The sequence below is a fragment of the Gobio gobio genome (assembly GCF_949357685.1).
Source record: "Gobio gobio genome assembly, chromosome: 25".
Lineage (NCBI taxonomy): Eukaryota > Metazoa > Chordata > Actinopteri > Cypriniformes > Gobionidae > Gobio > Gobio gobio.
Window position 1 is genome coordinate 28261973 of NC_137121.1, and position 16275 is coordinate 28278247.

General features: G+C 40.6%; 1 protein-coding gene across 1 annotated transcript in view; it reads left to right on the top strand.

Annotated features, from left to right (window-relative positions):
• Nucleotides 1–15755, top strand: part of LOC307121617 (receptor-type tyrosine-protein phosphatase eta-like) — a 37122-nt gene extending 21367 nt beyond the window's left edge. Inside the window, exons 6-16 of the mRNA XM_079809254.1 lie at nucleotides 50–304; nucleotides 696–789; nucleotides 897–941; nucleotides 1118–1205; nucleotides 1367–1457; nucleotides 6477–6550; nucleotides 6640–6774; nucleotides 6881–6997; nucleotides 7118–7278; nucleotides 7402–7537; nucleotides 14279–15755. Coding sequence (XP_079665380.1) covers nucleotides 50–304; nucleotides 696–789; nucleotides 897–941; nucleotides 1118–1205; nucleotides 1367–1457; nucleotides 6477–6550; nucleotides 6640–6774; nucleotides 6881–6997; nucleotides 7118–7278; nucleotides 7402–7537; nucleotides 14279–14404 — 1322 coding nt within the window. The 3' untranslated portion in view covers nucleotides 14405–15755. The remainder of the gene's footprint in view (nucleotides 1–49; nucleotides 305–695; nucleotides 790–896; nucleotides 942–1117; nucleotides 1206–1366; nucleotides 1458–6476; nucleotides 6551–6639; nucleotides 6775–6880; nucleotides 6998–7117; nucleotides 7279–7401; nucleotides 7538–14278) is intronic.
• Nucleotides 15756–16275: the final 520 nt, after the last annotated feature.

A 16275-nucleotide genomic window follows, 5' to 3' on the forward strand; every position in this document is an offset into this window, starting at 1 on the left:
CCCTTCTCACCAACACTCATTATTTGCTCTTCATTATCTCCCCACACAGAGCCAAATGTGATAAGGAATCTAAAAGCATCTGTCACAACATCATCTGTGTTTTTGACATGGGATAAACCAAGTGAAAGTATATCTTTCTTTAAAGTTAATTGGAGTAATGAGAAAAGGATGGATGTCATAACTACTGAAACTTCCTATCTCATCACTGATCTGACTGCTGGAATCAGTTACACTTTCTGCATCACTGCTGTGGCAGTGGATAATTCAACACAAGGCTACGCTTTCTGCATCTCACAATATACCAGTATGTAGAATTATAAAATATCTGTCCTCTTCCTCTTTATACAATCTGATCATTATCCTCAGCTCCTTTATAGAGAAAATATTAAAATAATGGTTTGACTATTAATGTAACCTCAATCAAAATAAATAAAATAGATAGTGTTTTTTAAGGCTAACCTATTTGCATATCAGTACACTAGCATGTCATCCATTAAAAGATCTGATAGGGTTAATGTAATCAGTTATGGCTAAATTACAGTAATGTCTTCTTTAACATTTTAAAACACATTACAAAGTGAACTCCCTCCTATTCCAGAAGAAAGAACAACAAAATATGGAATCAGTTACAATACTATTAGTGGCACCTCAACTGCAGTTACTTTATTAGTAACATATTTATGTATTTATTTTAGAAGAAGGGAACAGTGCTCTGATTGCTGGCAAAGTTGTGCCAGTAATCTGTCCTCTCTTCATTATCACTCTGATTCTCTTCTTCTATTCAAGAAGGTGGGTTTCCAGTATCATCAGATAAATGAAGATTAGATAGAGCTCAAGATATACAGAAGTTATTCAGATTATTCTTATTAACATTTATGTATTACTCTCTATTCCAGACAAACCAAAAAACAGTGTAGTGATATTCCCATACACAGCATTGGGTAAGTTTGTTTGATATAGATGAACATTTATTTGACAAAACTTAACATTGTTATTTAATTCTTTTTTATTGTCTATTTCCAGAGATAAAATGTAAGTTACTTTTTATTATTAATCCACAAAAAAAGTTGTTTTAAAGTTGTAACAATATTCTTTCATTTGCTTTTATCATACACAGTAATTGTGCTTTAAGAATAGAAGATTATGAAGAGTACTTTAAGCGGAAACATGCAGATTCCAACTGTGGTTTTGCAGAAGAGTATGAGGTACACATGGGAAATACAAATATATAAGTTTTTAAGTCATATCCTACTTTCTATTATAATATTATCAAACAGTTTTGCTTATGACTTGTCAAATAGATTAATATATAAAATGTAATGGATTTGAAAATGTCTAGATCTAAAGAAGTACTGTGTTGTTGCAGGAATTAAAATCTGTTGGAACGGCACAATCAAAGAACGCTGCCCTGGCTATTGAAAACAAGGCCAAGAACCGTTTCACCAATGTTTTACCTTGTGAGTAGACTGACTGCCTGACAGTCACATATTAAATTAAAAAGTGGCAAGCTTCAAAATCACAAGCTTGAATAGTGTGAAATTTCCTGGAAATTGACACAATGAAAATACAATCACTCTCTCGTTTTTTTTTGCAAATTTCCATAAATACAAATAACAAGAATACATTTGAAATTCTGGTTAAATGTTAATACAATACAAAGAATTGTGAGGAATTTTGAGTCAAGATAAAAATCACCTGAACCTGGGCTATTCACTTTGCAGAAAATTAAGATACATTTTTAGTTCATTTCCACATATGGATGTGGCTCAGACAGGAATTAAAAATGGAACATTAAGTGTATTTATTTATTTATAATATTTGACCTAAAAGCCTCAGAAGGAAGTGAACCGTTGGTGGTTGCCATTGTTCCTTGTCAAAAGCTACACCCAATGCTGTGTTTCATTTCATCAGCTATGGCCGCCACGGAGAGGCACCTGTTGCTCAACCTCACGGGCATCAAGGATGATGAAGAAATTATGGATCTTCCCCCAGCCCAGGCGGAAGATCCACAATTTCCGCTAAAAAGAAGTCCTGAGCAGTGTTGCCAAATCTCAAAAGACAAATAAACAACCACAGCTTCAAAAACCAACCCAAAACAATGAGCCTGAAACGTATTAATCTGAAACCACTTCGTAAAGTAAAAATAAAAATTATTTTACAAAAATCTTAAAATTGCAACAAAGCAGGAGCAGGAGTGCGTGCCGCACTATCCTCCGATCACCTGTGAGCAGAATAGGTTTGGAGATGGAAAAGGAGAAAAAGACAAGAGCACTAAGGGGAGCTGTAATATAGCCACATATTTTTAATAAAATTAATTTGAACCATATGTATCTACTGTTAGCATTGTTTTTATTATTATTATTGTAGACTGTAATTATTAATACATTATAAAAATATAAAAAAAATTAAGTTAGGTCCCTCTCCTTCCCTGCTCCATCCATCATCTCCCATGTTTCCACTCATTGTTTGTGAAAATGTCTATTTACGTCTACTGACTATCATCGCTGGGATTACAGCGTCACATGCCAGCACGTTGAATGCGATTTTTTTTTTTGTGAAGGGGAGGGGGCAGGATGTGGGTGGTCGAATTATGATACAGCATGTTTATTGATTCACTAATTGGCTATTAGCTATGAGCAGACAGTATCAATCAATGTATTGGTGAAAAAAGAAACCATAAATGTAAAGAAACAAAGTTGCTTGTCAGATTTGGAACAACATAAAACAGAACAAAAACAACAGCAACCGCAACATGAGAGTGGTTTGCAAAAGAGATGTTGTCTTATTTACAACATGACAATCTGTAGCAGCCGCGCTGGACTACTGTGTCTTCTGAACTGTAGGGGGCTTGTACACTCTAAAAAAAAAGGCTCGTAATCATAGGGGAACCTTTTTTAGTGCTATATAGCACCAATTTTGGTGCTTCAGTGGTTCTTCAGCGGTTCTTCAGAGGTGCTATATAGCACCTTAGTCAAAGAACCGGTGAAGAACCTCTGAAGAACCGCTGAAGAACCTCTGAAGAACCGCTGAAGAACCACTGAAGCACCAAAATTGGTGCTATATAGCACTAAAAAAGGTTCCCCTATGATTACGAGCCAAGAACCATTTTTGGTGCAATATAGAACCTTTTTTTTTTTAGAGTGTATGAGCGGCTTTAATATGTGCTGTCGTCTTTGCCGGTTTCCAAACATTTGTTGTGTGTTGTGTTTTGTGTTGTCCAGCACTTGCAACAACACAACCTTGTTTCTGCAGCGACTTTCAGCATGTTTACGTTTTAGATGGTGTGAGAAAGTCACATAAACCACACAAAATCCATTCAGAGCAGTCAGACTGAAACAGATTTCCAGAAATGCAATTTGAATAGGGTACTGTATGTATACTGAATACTGTATGAAGGAAGCTCAAAACAGATTTGTAAAAAATCGCATTTCATGTGATTTTTTTGCTGTTCACACTTGCTAAATCTGATCGGATTTCAATCGGATACACACAAAAATAAGATTTGGCCTGACAGTCTGAATGTAGCCTTAAACACCGACTTCAGGTCTTGCAGTCTCTACTAATGAGCTGATGAGTTGAATCAGATGTTTTAGATGAGGGAGACAAAATGTGTTACATACTGCTCAGAGATGCAAAGGCTGAGGATCCAAAAGCAGTGTTTAATCCACAAACAAGGTCCAAAAACAGGTAAAGGTCAAATACCGTAAAAACAGTCCAAAGGCAAACAGGAAAATACAAAAACAGGCTAAAGACGAAGAACTAAGACCCAGGCGAACTGGAGAACAAAGGCTTAGAAATGCAGTTGACATTGGCAAGACCTAGCGAAGAGTGAGTGAGTGAACCTGGCTTTTATAGATAGATGAAATTAGATAATGAGCCACAACTGAATGCAATCAGTAATGATGAAGCCAGACAAAAGATGATGGGGGATGAAGTCCTTGAGGGAGTGACCACAGTCTGTGATGGAGTGTCCCCTGGTGGCTTTCAAGGGCACTCCAGCTGGTGATTGTAACATAGCCCCCCACCCTATGGCTTCCAGGTGCTCCTAAGCTTCTCAAAATATCGGTTGAAGCCGGTTCTGGAGTGAATTCAAGTGCTGGGGCCGACTCTGAAGTTAACTCAAGGGCTGCAGTGGACTCTGGAGCGGGTTCATGGGCTGGAACCTCCTAAACTGGTCAGAGAATTCACAGAGGGAGGCGGAGTGAAGGTGGCCAGGGTGGTCAGGCAGAGCCGGTGGCCAGGACTTATGGGTTGAAGCCAGTTCTGGAGTGAATTCAAGTGCTGGGGTGGACTCTGGAGTTAACTCAAGGACTGCATTGGACTCTGGAGTGGGTTTTTGGGCTGGAGCCGACACTGGACTCTGGTCAGGGGCTGGAGCCGACACTGGTCTCTGGTCAGGGGCTGGAACCTTCACTGCAATCATCTTGTCCAAAGACACAGACGTGGCAGCCATCTTGTCCGATGACACAGGTGTAGCAGCCATCTTGTCTGAAGACAGAGGCGTATGGGCCATCTTGTCCAAATACACAAGTGTAGCGGCCATCTTGTCCGAAGAAACAGGCGTAGCGGGCATCTTATCCGAAGACACCGGTGTAGCGGCCATCTTGTCCGTAGACACAGGCGTGGCGGCCATGATGGGATGAGACTCTGGAATAGCGGTCATGACAACTGGAGACTCTAGTTTAACACCCATGACAACTGGAGGTTCTGGCTTAGGAAGGCACAGAAAGGCACAGAAAAGCACAGAAAGCACAGGAGTAGCATTGATAATGTTCATTGAGTCCATAACAGACGAAATCGATAAGAGCATAGTCTGGCAGGTATGCAATGTCCAGAAAATCTTGAATGTGGTCCTCGAGGGACTGATTACCTTGATGTAGACAAACTAAACGCACCGCTGGATCCATTGTGGCTAGGTCTTCTGTTATTACTGCTCAGAGACGCGAATGCTGAGGATCCAAAAGCATTGTTTGATGAAAGAATAATCCACAAAAAAGGTCCAAAAACTGGTAAAGGTCAAATACAGCTAAGACTGTCCAAACAGGGGAAAAGGCAAACAGGGAAATACAAAAATAGGCTGAAAAATAAGAATGCAATCAGTGATTATGTAGCCAGATAAAGGATGATAGGAGATGAAGTAGAGCCCTGTATTTCTGCCCCAGCCCGACGGGCCACGACTTTTTTACGCCCCTAGGGCCGGGCTTCGGGTCAATTTTCCCGTCATACCTCAAACGCGGGCCGGGCTTCGGACCTTTTTAGGCTTCTCCTTCATTTGATATTTTAGACATTCAATAATTAAAAGAAACAATGATATGTGCTGCGCTGGTGGAAACAACATGAGACCATGATATCGCGAGTCCGCAACTGTCAAGACTGACTCGCACAGTGTTTAGAGGACGGCACTGTTAGCCGCTGGCCGCTTGGTCGTCACTTTAAAAAGCAAAAACTTTAATTTAACAAACAAAAAATGCTTCAAACATTTTTCTAAATTAACTTAATAAAGAAACAAAACTAAATATAGCCTAACTACTTTGACAAGTGTTGATATGAGAGGCTAAAGCGTTGGGTTAACTCACTGTCGGCCGCTGGCCGCTGGCCGCTTGGTCATCACTTTAAAGGACAAAAACTTTAATTTAACAAACAAAAAAATGCTTCAAACATTTTTCTAAATTAACTTAATAAAGAAACGAAACGAAATATAGCCTAACTACTTTGACAAGTGTTGATTTGAGAGGCTAAAGCGCTGAGTTAACTCACTGTCGGCCGCTGGCCGCTTGGTCGTCACTTTAAAGAACAAAAATTTTAATTTAACAAACAAAAAAAATGCTTCAAACATTTTTCTAAATTAACTTAATAAAGAAACAAAACGAAATATAACTACTTTGACATTAAAAACGATTTTAACGGCACTAAGAACTATTTTAATGGCTGCAACTAATGTGTAATAGGGAGGATAAATAAAAAACACGGGCTCCAGTCGGACATGGGCTGATAATTTTGATGAGCTGTCGGACACGGGCCGGGCTAGGGCCTAGTTTTGAGGCCCGTGCAGGGCTCTAAGATGAAGTCCTTGAGGGAGTAAATTTTTTAACTAAACATCGAAATAAATCTAATTAATAAACTAAATTAACCATTTAAACTAAATTACTGATCTAATTATTGATCTAAAGCCCACACAGTCACTGTATGATAATTGAAATGAACTGATGACATCAGCGTTTTTTTCCAGAATGGCTATACAGCTGAATAAAATTATGCTGCATTATTTTCCTGTTTAACACTGTAAAGCTGCTTTGAAACAATCTACATTGTTAAAAGCGCTATATAAATAAAGTTGACTTGACTTGACTTGAGGGAGTGACCACAGTTTGTGATTTTCCAAGGCTTATCCAAGGTATATAGTGTGACTTTATACCAAATTGTTCTTAATAAAGAACTACTGTATGATACTAATTGCATTCGTTTGTCTTGTTAAGATGATGCTTCACAAGTGAAATTATCAATGTGTGGCAACCCCTTTGATGACTACATCAATGCCAACTACGTTCCAGTGAGTACATATACAGAAGGGACATTTCAGCATGTCACATGACTTTTGTATGTTGTATCTATAAATGTTTTTTTTTCTGTTTTCTTAAGGGCTACAATTCAAGAAAAGAGTTTATAGCTGCTCAGGGTCCATTGCCCGTTACAGTGAATGAATTCTGGAGAATGAACTGGGAGAAGAACATCTACACCATAGTGATGCTGACCAAATGCAACGAGCTGGGACGGGTGAGTTCAAAATATAATATTGAAATGTTATTGGTCACATTGAAAAGTAGTGAAATGTGTAAATGTATATGCAGAGTAAAGAAAACCAGCACTGTGTTTTCTCCAGGTGAAATGTGAGAAGTACTGGCCATCTGAGACAAATCATTATCATAACATCTCAATGACGACCACCTCAGAGATATCACTGGAGAACTGGACCATAAGAGACTTCAGAATCAAAAATGTAAAGCAACCTGCACATGATATCTCCATTTGTACATTCAGTAGCATACAGGAGGGAATTTTGTTGTTGTTGTTTTAAAATCAGTAATATTTTACAATAATATGATTGATAATGCTGTAGGTGAAAACAGCAGAAACTCGCAACATACGCCAGTTCCACTTTACAGCGTGGCCGGATCATGGAGTTCCACAGACCACTGAAGTCCTCATTGATTTCAGACACCTGGTGAGAGAACACATGAACCAGTACTCACGCCACTCTCCAACTTTGGTGCATTGCAGGTAAATAAGATTTCTATAAACAAGCACTCATGAATTTATATTACAATGCAAACATCAAATATTACATTTGCCATCCGTTTGATTAAACTTTCATGTCATAATTTGACCCTCTGACTTTTTCAGTGCTGGTGTGGGAAGAACAGGGACCTTCATTGCCATTGACCACCTGATTTTCCAGATTGAACGAGAAAGCATGGTGGACGTCTACGGAATTGTTAATGATATGCGCATGCACAGGCCTCTTATGGTGCAGACTGAGGTAAGGGACTGTAGAAGAACATTCCCAGTTCAAGTACAAGTTAAGCTCAGTCAGCATCATTTGTGGCATAATGTTAATAACCACTAAAATAATTTCAATTTACACCTCCTTCCTGTTAAAAATTTAGTATCGTATCGGCATTTCGTCCAGATGGATCCGGCGTTTTGGGAGCCTGAAACCGCTCTTTTTTGAAACCCAGAGTGGATAAATCTGAAAACGACACCCTTGCGTTTTCGTGTGTACAGCCAATCCGTATATTTTGTGAAACGAGGATGTCATCACCCCACATCTCAACCCTAGTCAGACACCACATGTGCATGCTCCAAGTCTTCTTCTCCATTTTCAGTGTATCTCTGTGTCAGAATTGCAGCACCACACACTGATCTGGCATGTATAGTACATCGCTTTGAGTCGTTTTCAGTGGTTTCATGTGTGCTGATATTTCTTGAGACGAGGATAAAAAAAGATTAGGCCTTACAATCAAAGTAAATGTGGCCAGTTTTTAGAGGATTTTTAAAGCAGAAATATGAAGCTTAAACATTTATCAAAGCACAACTGAGCCAAAATGAGCCGGATGACTGTGTGGACCCAAGTGCTTGGATTGGTTATTGAACACACTGAAAACAGAACAGATGGAGCATTAATGGTGGTATAAAACTGAAATAGATGTAGAAGATGATTCAATGTTACTGCAGGTAAATCGATGGTACAGTGGTAAGGATATATCTCACAGTGGATTCACAAGTGAATCGTGAAGAGAACTCTACAGAAAAACTGTGCGAACAGAGAGTCTTGTGTGTAAGACCACTCAAAAGATGGGCAGCTCTCGTCCTGGAGGGCCAATGTCCTGACAGTTTAGTTTTATCTATAATCAAACATGCATGAAAAACCTTACCTATGTCTTTAGGATTGCTTGAAAATCACAGGCAGATGTGTTTGATTAGGGAACTAAACTTTGAAGGACAGTGGCCCTCCAGTACCAAAGTCACCCATCCCTGGACCAGACAATTGAGTATGTGGTCGGTATACACTCACCTAAAGGATTATTAGGAACACCTGTTCAATTTCTCATTAATGCAATTATCTAATCAACCAATCACATGGCAGTTGCTTCAATGCATTTAGGGGTTTGGTCCTGGTCAAGACAATCTCTTGAACTCCAAACTGAATGTCAGAATGGGAAAGAAAGGTGATTTAAGCAATTTTGAGCGTGGCATGGTTGTTGGTGCCAGACGGGCCGGTCTGAGTATTTCACAATCTGCTCAGTTACTGGGATTTTCATGCACAACCATTTCTAAGGTTTAAAAAGAATGGTGTGAAAAGGGAAAAACATCCAGTATGCGGCAGTCCTGTGGGCGAAAATGCCTTGTTGATGCTGGAGGTCAGAGGAGAATGGGCCGACTGATTCAAGCTGATAGAAGAGCAACTTTGACTGAAATAACCACTCGTTACAACCGAGGTATGCAGCAAAGCATTTGTGAAGCCACAACACGCACAACCTTGAGGCGGATGGGCTACAACAGCAGAAGACCCCACCGGGTACCACTCATCTCCACTACAAATAGGAAACGCTACAATTTGCACAAGCTCACCAAAATTGGATAGTTGAAGACTGGAAAAATGTTGCCTGGTCTGATGATTTCTGTTGAGACATTCAGATGGTAGAATTTGGCGTAAACAGAATGAGAACATGGATCCATCATGCCTTGTTACCACTGTGCAGGCTGCTGGTGGTGGTGTAATGGTGTGGGGGATGTTTTCTTGGCACACTTTAGGCCCCTTAGTGCCAATTTGGCAGCGTTTAAATGCCACAGCCTACTTGAGCATTGTTTCTGACCATGTGCATCCCTTTATGACCACCATGTACCCATCCTCTGATGGCTACTTCCAGCAAGATAATGCACCATGTCACAAAGCTCGAATCATTCAAATTGGTTTCTTGAACATGACAATGAGTCCACTGTACTAAAATGGCCCCCACAGTCACCAGATTTCAACCCAATAGAGCATCTTTGGGATGTGGTGGAATGGGAGCTTCATTTCCTGGGTGTGCATCCCACAAATCTCCATCAACTGCACGATGCTATCCAATCAATATGGGCCAACATTTCTAAAGGATGCTTTCAGCACCTTGTTGAATCAATGCCACGTAGAATTAAGGCAGTTCTGAAGGCGAAAGGGGGTCAAACACAGTATTAGTATGGTGTTCCTAATAATCCTTTAGGTGAGTGTATATGTAGATCTTGAGCTGGTTAATTGTGGAAAGGTGTACATGATCCAAAGTCAAGGGAAAGAGAGCGGAGAGTAGGGCTGTGTTTGAAATTCCCCTCTATACCCTCTTTTGCTATTCCCTACATTACTCCACTAATAGTCCACTTGAAGGAGTGAGTGAATTCGGACCCTGAGTCACTGGGAAGGATGGTGCTTTTGCATTGTTTGTGCTTGCTGTTTAAAGGAACACGCCACTTTTTTTGAAAATAGGCTAATTTTCCAACTCCCCTAGAGTTAAACAGTTGAGTTTTACCGTTTTCGAATCCATTCAGCCGATCTCCGGGTTTAACGGTAGCACATTTGGGTATTCTCTAGCCATTGACCGTACTTCAGTTGTACACTCATATTAGATTAGATTAGATTAGATTCAACTTTATTGTCATTACACAAGTACAAGTACAAGGCAACGAAATGCAGTTTAGGTCTAACCAGAAGTGCAATAGCAGCAAGTGCAGGATATACAACGGTTGCATAAGTGCAGGACATGGATATGTACTGAATATATATAAATATATATAAGTAGAGAGATGGTAATAACTATAAACAGAATTTACAGGTGAATATGCACAGTGAATAAATATACAGATGGCTATTACTATAAACAGAATTTACAGGTGAATATGTACTATGAATATAATATAATATACAGATGGCTTTAACTATAAACAGAATTTTACAGATAGAGGTATACAATGATATGTTAGGCTAAAATGAGGAATATAGCAGTGGATTAAGGTAGTGCAATAAATTATGGACAGAAGCTATCCGAAAAAAGTGTAAAAGTGCAGTGGAAAGTGATTGCATATTACAGTTAGAAGTACGGTGCAAAATGCAAATGTAAACAGTAGGTACTGTAAATAACAGTCGGCAGTGCAAGTGAGCATAATCCAATTAAGGTATGGTAGTGCAAAATGCAGAAGTAAACAGTTGTTACTGTAATAAACAGTCGGTAGTGCAAATAACAAAGTGAAGGCAGATGTGAGGGGGGAGAGGAGAGTTATCAGTATATGATAGTGGATCAACGAGGGTTTGAGTTCAGTAAAGAGACAGCTCTGGGGAAAAAACTGTTCTTTAGTCTGCTAGTCCTGGTCCGGTGGCACCTGAAACGCCTGCCGGAGGGCAGGAGAGAAAACAGTGTGTGAGCTGGGTGAGAGGAGTCCTTGAGGATGCTGCGAGCTCGATGCAGACAGCGTTTCCTCTGGATGTGCTCGATGGCAGGTAGTGGAGTCCCTGTGATATGCTGGGCAGTTTTCACCACCCGCTGCAGTGCCTTGGGCTCCGCAACAGAGCACTTCCCATACCATACTGCCACACAGTTGGTCAGGATGCTTTCTATTGCGCAGCGATAAAAGTTCACCAGGATAGCCGAGGAGAGCTGATTCTTCCTCAGTGTCCTCAGGAAGAAGAGGCGCTGGTGAGCCTTCTTGCCCAGGCTGGAGGTTTTGGTTGTCCACGACATGTCCGCCGAGATGTGGATCCCCAGGAACTTGAAACTGGAGACACGCTCAACAGCCATTCCATTGATGTGGATGGTGTCATGTGTGCCTCTTGACTCCTTCCTGAAGTCCACGATGAGCTCCTTAGTTTTGGTGGTGTTGAGGAGCAGGTTATTTTCAGTGCACCATGTGGCCAGGTGCTGGATCTCCTCCCTATAGGCAGTCTCATCGTTGTTGCTGATGAGACCAATCACCGTAGTGTCGTCCGCAAACTTGACGATGGAATTAGATCCATACACAGGCTTGCAGTCGCAGGTGAAGAGGGAGTAGAGAAACGGGCTTAGCACACAGCCCTGTGGTACACCAGTGTTAAGAGTGATGGATGTGGAGCAGGTGAGTCCTGATCGAACATTCTGGGGTCTGTCAGTTAGGAAGTCCAAAATCCAGTTACACATTGAGGTGTTGATGCCCAGGTCTCCAAGTTTGGCTATTAACTTGGTTGGGATGACAGTGTTGAATGCTGAGCTGAAGTCAACAAACAGCATGTGTGCGTAAGTGTTCTTATTGTCCAGGTGAGTGAGCACAGAGTGCAGTGCCATGGAAAAGGCATCATCTGTGCTCCTATTGCTGCGGTAGGCAAACTGGTGTGAGTCCAATGTGGATGGTAGAGAGTCTTTTAGGTGTTCCAGGACCAGCCGCTCAAAGCTCTTCATAACCATGGGTGTGAGTTTTACAGGGCGGTAGTCATTAGGGCACCTCGGGCTAGAGTGTTTTGGCACTGGCACAATGGAAGTGCGTTTAAAGCATGATGATACAGCTTCTTGGGCAAGAGACAGGTTGAAAATGTCTGTAAAAAACCCAGCGAGCTGCTCCGCACATGCCCTGAAAACACTACCAGGGATGTTGTCTGGTCCAGCAGCCTTGTGCGTGCTGATTCAGCTCAGTGCCTTGCAGACATCTGTGGAGGAGAGTGTGATTGGTGGGTGGTCATCTGAGGGTTTGAGCTTGGTGGCAGTTTCTTTGTTGTCTCTTTCAAAGCGAGCATAAAAGTAATTTAGCTCGTTCAGGAAGTTGACATCAGTGGCTGCGGGGGTGGAGTGGGTGGGTTTGTAGTCACTGATGGCCTCAATGCCCTGCCACATGCGTTGAGGGTCAGAGTTGGAAAAGTGTCCCTCTATCTTTAGCTTGTAGCAGTGCTTGGCCTTTTTGATACCCCTCTTCAGGTTTGCTCTGGATGTGCTGTAGGCTTGTGCATCTCCTGATCTGAAGGAAGTATTGCGTGACTTCAGCAGGAGTCGCACTTCCCTGTTCATCCATGGCTTCTGATTTGGGTATGTGGTGATCTGTTTCTGGGTTGTAACACTGTCAATGGTGGTATTGATATGATCCAATACAGAGGAGGTGTAGGAGTCAATGTCCGTGTGAGCGCCACTGGTGGCTTGAGAAGCAAACACACTCCAGTCTGTGTGTAGAAACCTTTCCTGGAGTGTGGAATCTGCCCCTGTAGGCCACACCTTGATGGTCTTCACTGATGGCTTCACACGGTTGATGAGGGGTGCATATCTGGGGGTGAGGAACAAAGAGAGGTGATCTGACTGTCCCAGGTGGGGGAGGGGTGTCGTGATGTAAGCTCCAGCCATGTTTGTGTAAACATGGTCTAAGGTTTTGTTTCCTCTGGTGTGATAAATCGGTCTACATTCAACCATGAGAAACTCAAGGTTAGCTGAACAATGACTCCCAACAATAGCAGATTTTGTGCACCAAGCTTTGTTAATGTAAATGCACAATCCACCACCTCTGGTCTTACCGGAGCCATCTAATGTTCTATCCGCCCGGAGCGTGTGTCATCCCGCTAGCTCAATAGCGGTGTCCGGTATTCCGCTGTTTAACCAGGTTTCCCGTGAAGATTAGGTTTTTTGCTGTGTGTGATGCTGAGTCGAATCTCCTCCATTTTGTTCACTAGCGACCGTACATTGGCAAGAAAAATACTGGGTAAAGAGAGCCGGTGTGGTGTTAGCCTTAGCTTAGCTCTCAGTCCTCCGCGCTTCCCCCGCCTTTGTTTACGGTCTCGACGCCGCCTGCGCGCACTTCCGCCCGGCCGGGTAGAGTGCATAGCCTCGGGTGTCCTAGCGATCTCAGGAAGGAGTCGAAGTTTGTCCATAAAACTGTCGGAAATTCGCAAACCAATATCCAAAATCTCACCATGGGTGTACGATGTTAAGGCACAACTGTTCTGCACGAACACACCCGAGATGAGCAAGAAAAATACTGCAAAATTGCAGAATCTGGAGAGACCCAGAGCCTCGCGATCTACTCGCGCCGCCATCTTGGGTGATACACCAAGTGATACTTGGGTGATATTGCGGTGCTTTATCGGATTGAATGAGTGCACTTGATAATGTCCACTGTGGTTTCGGAACCCACTACAAATGGCTGTTCCCTATTTAAGGATAAAGGGAGCGATTTCGGACACAGTCTAAGAGTAGGCTGAGAGTCCTCCTCCAAAAAGGCGCTCTGGAGGCCCAGAACTCCTGATAGCAAGTTTGACCATGTCGCTGAGGAGCTTTATGATCGGGATGATTGTGAATGTCACCTTTTAGGGAGCCGGCCAGGATTGAATGACTTGCACCTTTTCAGGGTCCATCTGAATGCTGAAGGTATTACTGCGCTTTAAATTTACTTTAAAGTTCGATGGTTGAGGGGTGAAGAGAATAACCTAATTGTACCCAGTTTTTGAAAATATTTATTCTTGCGCAAGTATTTTGGCCCCATACACTTCAATTGTAAGTGCCTCACTGTAACCCAGATGTTTTTTTAATGAAAAGAAGGGACGGGAAGTTGATGTTTGTGGTAATGGACATTATGCAACTAATGTTGTTGAACTGAACCCAGATTATTCTTTTAAAATTACATATTAGCATAGAAATTGGAGCTGACATTTATTGTAATATTGTATTTCCACAAAGAAACTGCCGATTATAGCAGACTCATATTTTTACACTATTTTATGTTTTCTCTTCGTTTTCTACAACAGGAGCAGTATGTTTACCTCCACCAGTGTGCGTATGACATCATTCGATCAAGAACCGGAACCAACGTGGATTTAATTTACCAGAACACAGACGCAATCTATCAGAATGTAAAATGTATGAAATCATAAGATAGACTCAAGATGGCCCTCATCAAACAGTCAGAGCATATTTAAAAGAACATTTTAAGTTTGCTTTCATAATAATTAAAAAATGCACACTTTACATAGAGTTTGATCTAATTTATTTTCTTGCACGATTCTAAAAAAAACTTTTTAAATAATACATGTAAAAAATTACACTGGAACTGGAAAGAATGCAACATTTTCTAATTATGTGTAAGTAATTGTATCTATAATATTTAATTCAAGATATCTTTATTTTTTCTAATGGCATGTCCAAAATGAATATTTGTATAATTTTACACAATATATTTACTGCAATATCAAACCCCTGTACATTTTAATACTGCCATGGTTGTATTTGCTCATAGAGGCCTTTATGAGATCCCATGTTTTATAAAATGTTTATATCTTTAATGTTATTTAGAGGGGTATGTCTTATATTATTTAACCATTTAGAGCAAAACAAAATTATTTTTTTTTTTTCCCCACTAGAAGGCACTCTCAACCTGCCCATGCCCATGATAAAACTGTGAACATGTTTGTGCTGTTATAGTGATATTTAGAAAGAAAATATGACTGTTATGGTACAGTTTTATTATTATTATGTTGTTGTTGTTGTTGTTGTTGTTTTTTAAGAGTTTAGCTGTATGCACAAAGTTCAACCTGCTGTGCTGGATATGAGCATTCGCTTGGGATTTGTAATTTATATTGCATTTTATTTTTATACTGTAAGTTTCAGCCATCCGATTTGATAGTAACATTCCAAGAGTGTTAACAAACACAGCTATACAAACTATCCAAATTGTGCCTGAAATATAGGTAATTTTATATTGATGTTCTGTTTACTGCACTTTTGTTCAGCAATCAGACCTGTAACTGTATTGTTATTATACTTAGCAGCTGGGATTACCTGCACTCTTGTGTTATATTTCTTAAATGTATTTTATAAAGCACTGTTTAAGGCATTTTTACTATTTATACCTTTTTATGGTCAACATTTACAATAATTTTATTTAACATTTTTAATTTTTAATTTGAACAATAGTGCACTAGAATCTTTTTCCCACTTACATTTCACACTGGTCAATTGACAGAATGGAGAAAAAAAATTGAACATATATTTGTGTGTGTGTATTATGTACTGTATATATGAAGCTACTTGCATATAGGGTCTTTACCTCTTTTTGATTTTAATAAAATTGTGATCCATTCTTTGGGATGATTTTGATACATGCTGAAAAGAGTGAACACAAAAGGAATTAAAGCTGCAAGCAGCGATGAAAGGGCCCTCGCACCCGGGACAACAGCCACCCGGTGGCCTCAGGAAAACAGCAAATAGTGGGCTACATGCATTTAAGCGGGTAAATATAGGAGAAATATGGCAAAGTCCCTTCAGTGTGCCACATTTCCTGCTGCCAGAAGGTGGTGCTTTGAGTATAACTGAATATTGGCATGTAGATGTCTTCAGGTCAGGACTATAATCAAACACGTGAAGTTTGGGGCAGATCGGACATTGTATACAACAACTTCCCGTTTCGTGGCGTTAATCACATACATAAGCACTTAGCCAAGTGTTGCATGATTTAATGTGTTTATATCATGTTTGGGATTTCATGGCATATTTAAATGTGTTTCTGCGAGTGAATTATAGTATAAAGCATGCAATTTCCTGTTGCCAGCAGGTGGCGCTATGACTAATAAAACAAGAAAACACAAGTCTGGAAAGCAACTTGACTAGTGTCCATGCTATCAAGGAAATGCATCCCGTTTTAATTATATTTAACTGGTTTGGAGAGCTAAATGTTGAAAATGTTGGTGTATTTATTAGGTTTGTGAAATGTTTCAAAATGGGGTCTACGATCTTTGTTCATTTTAGT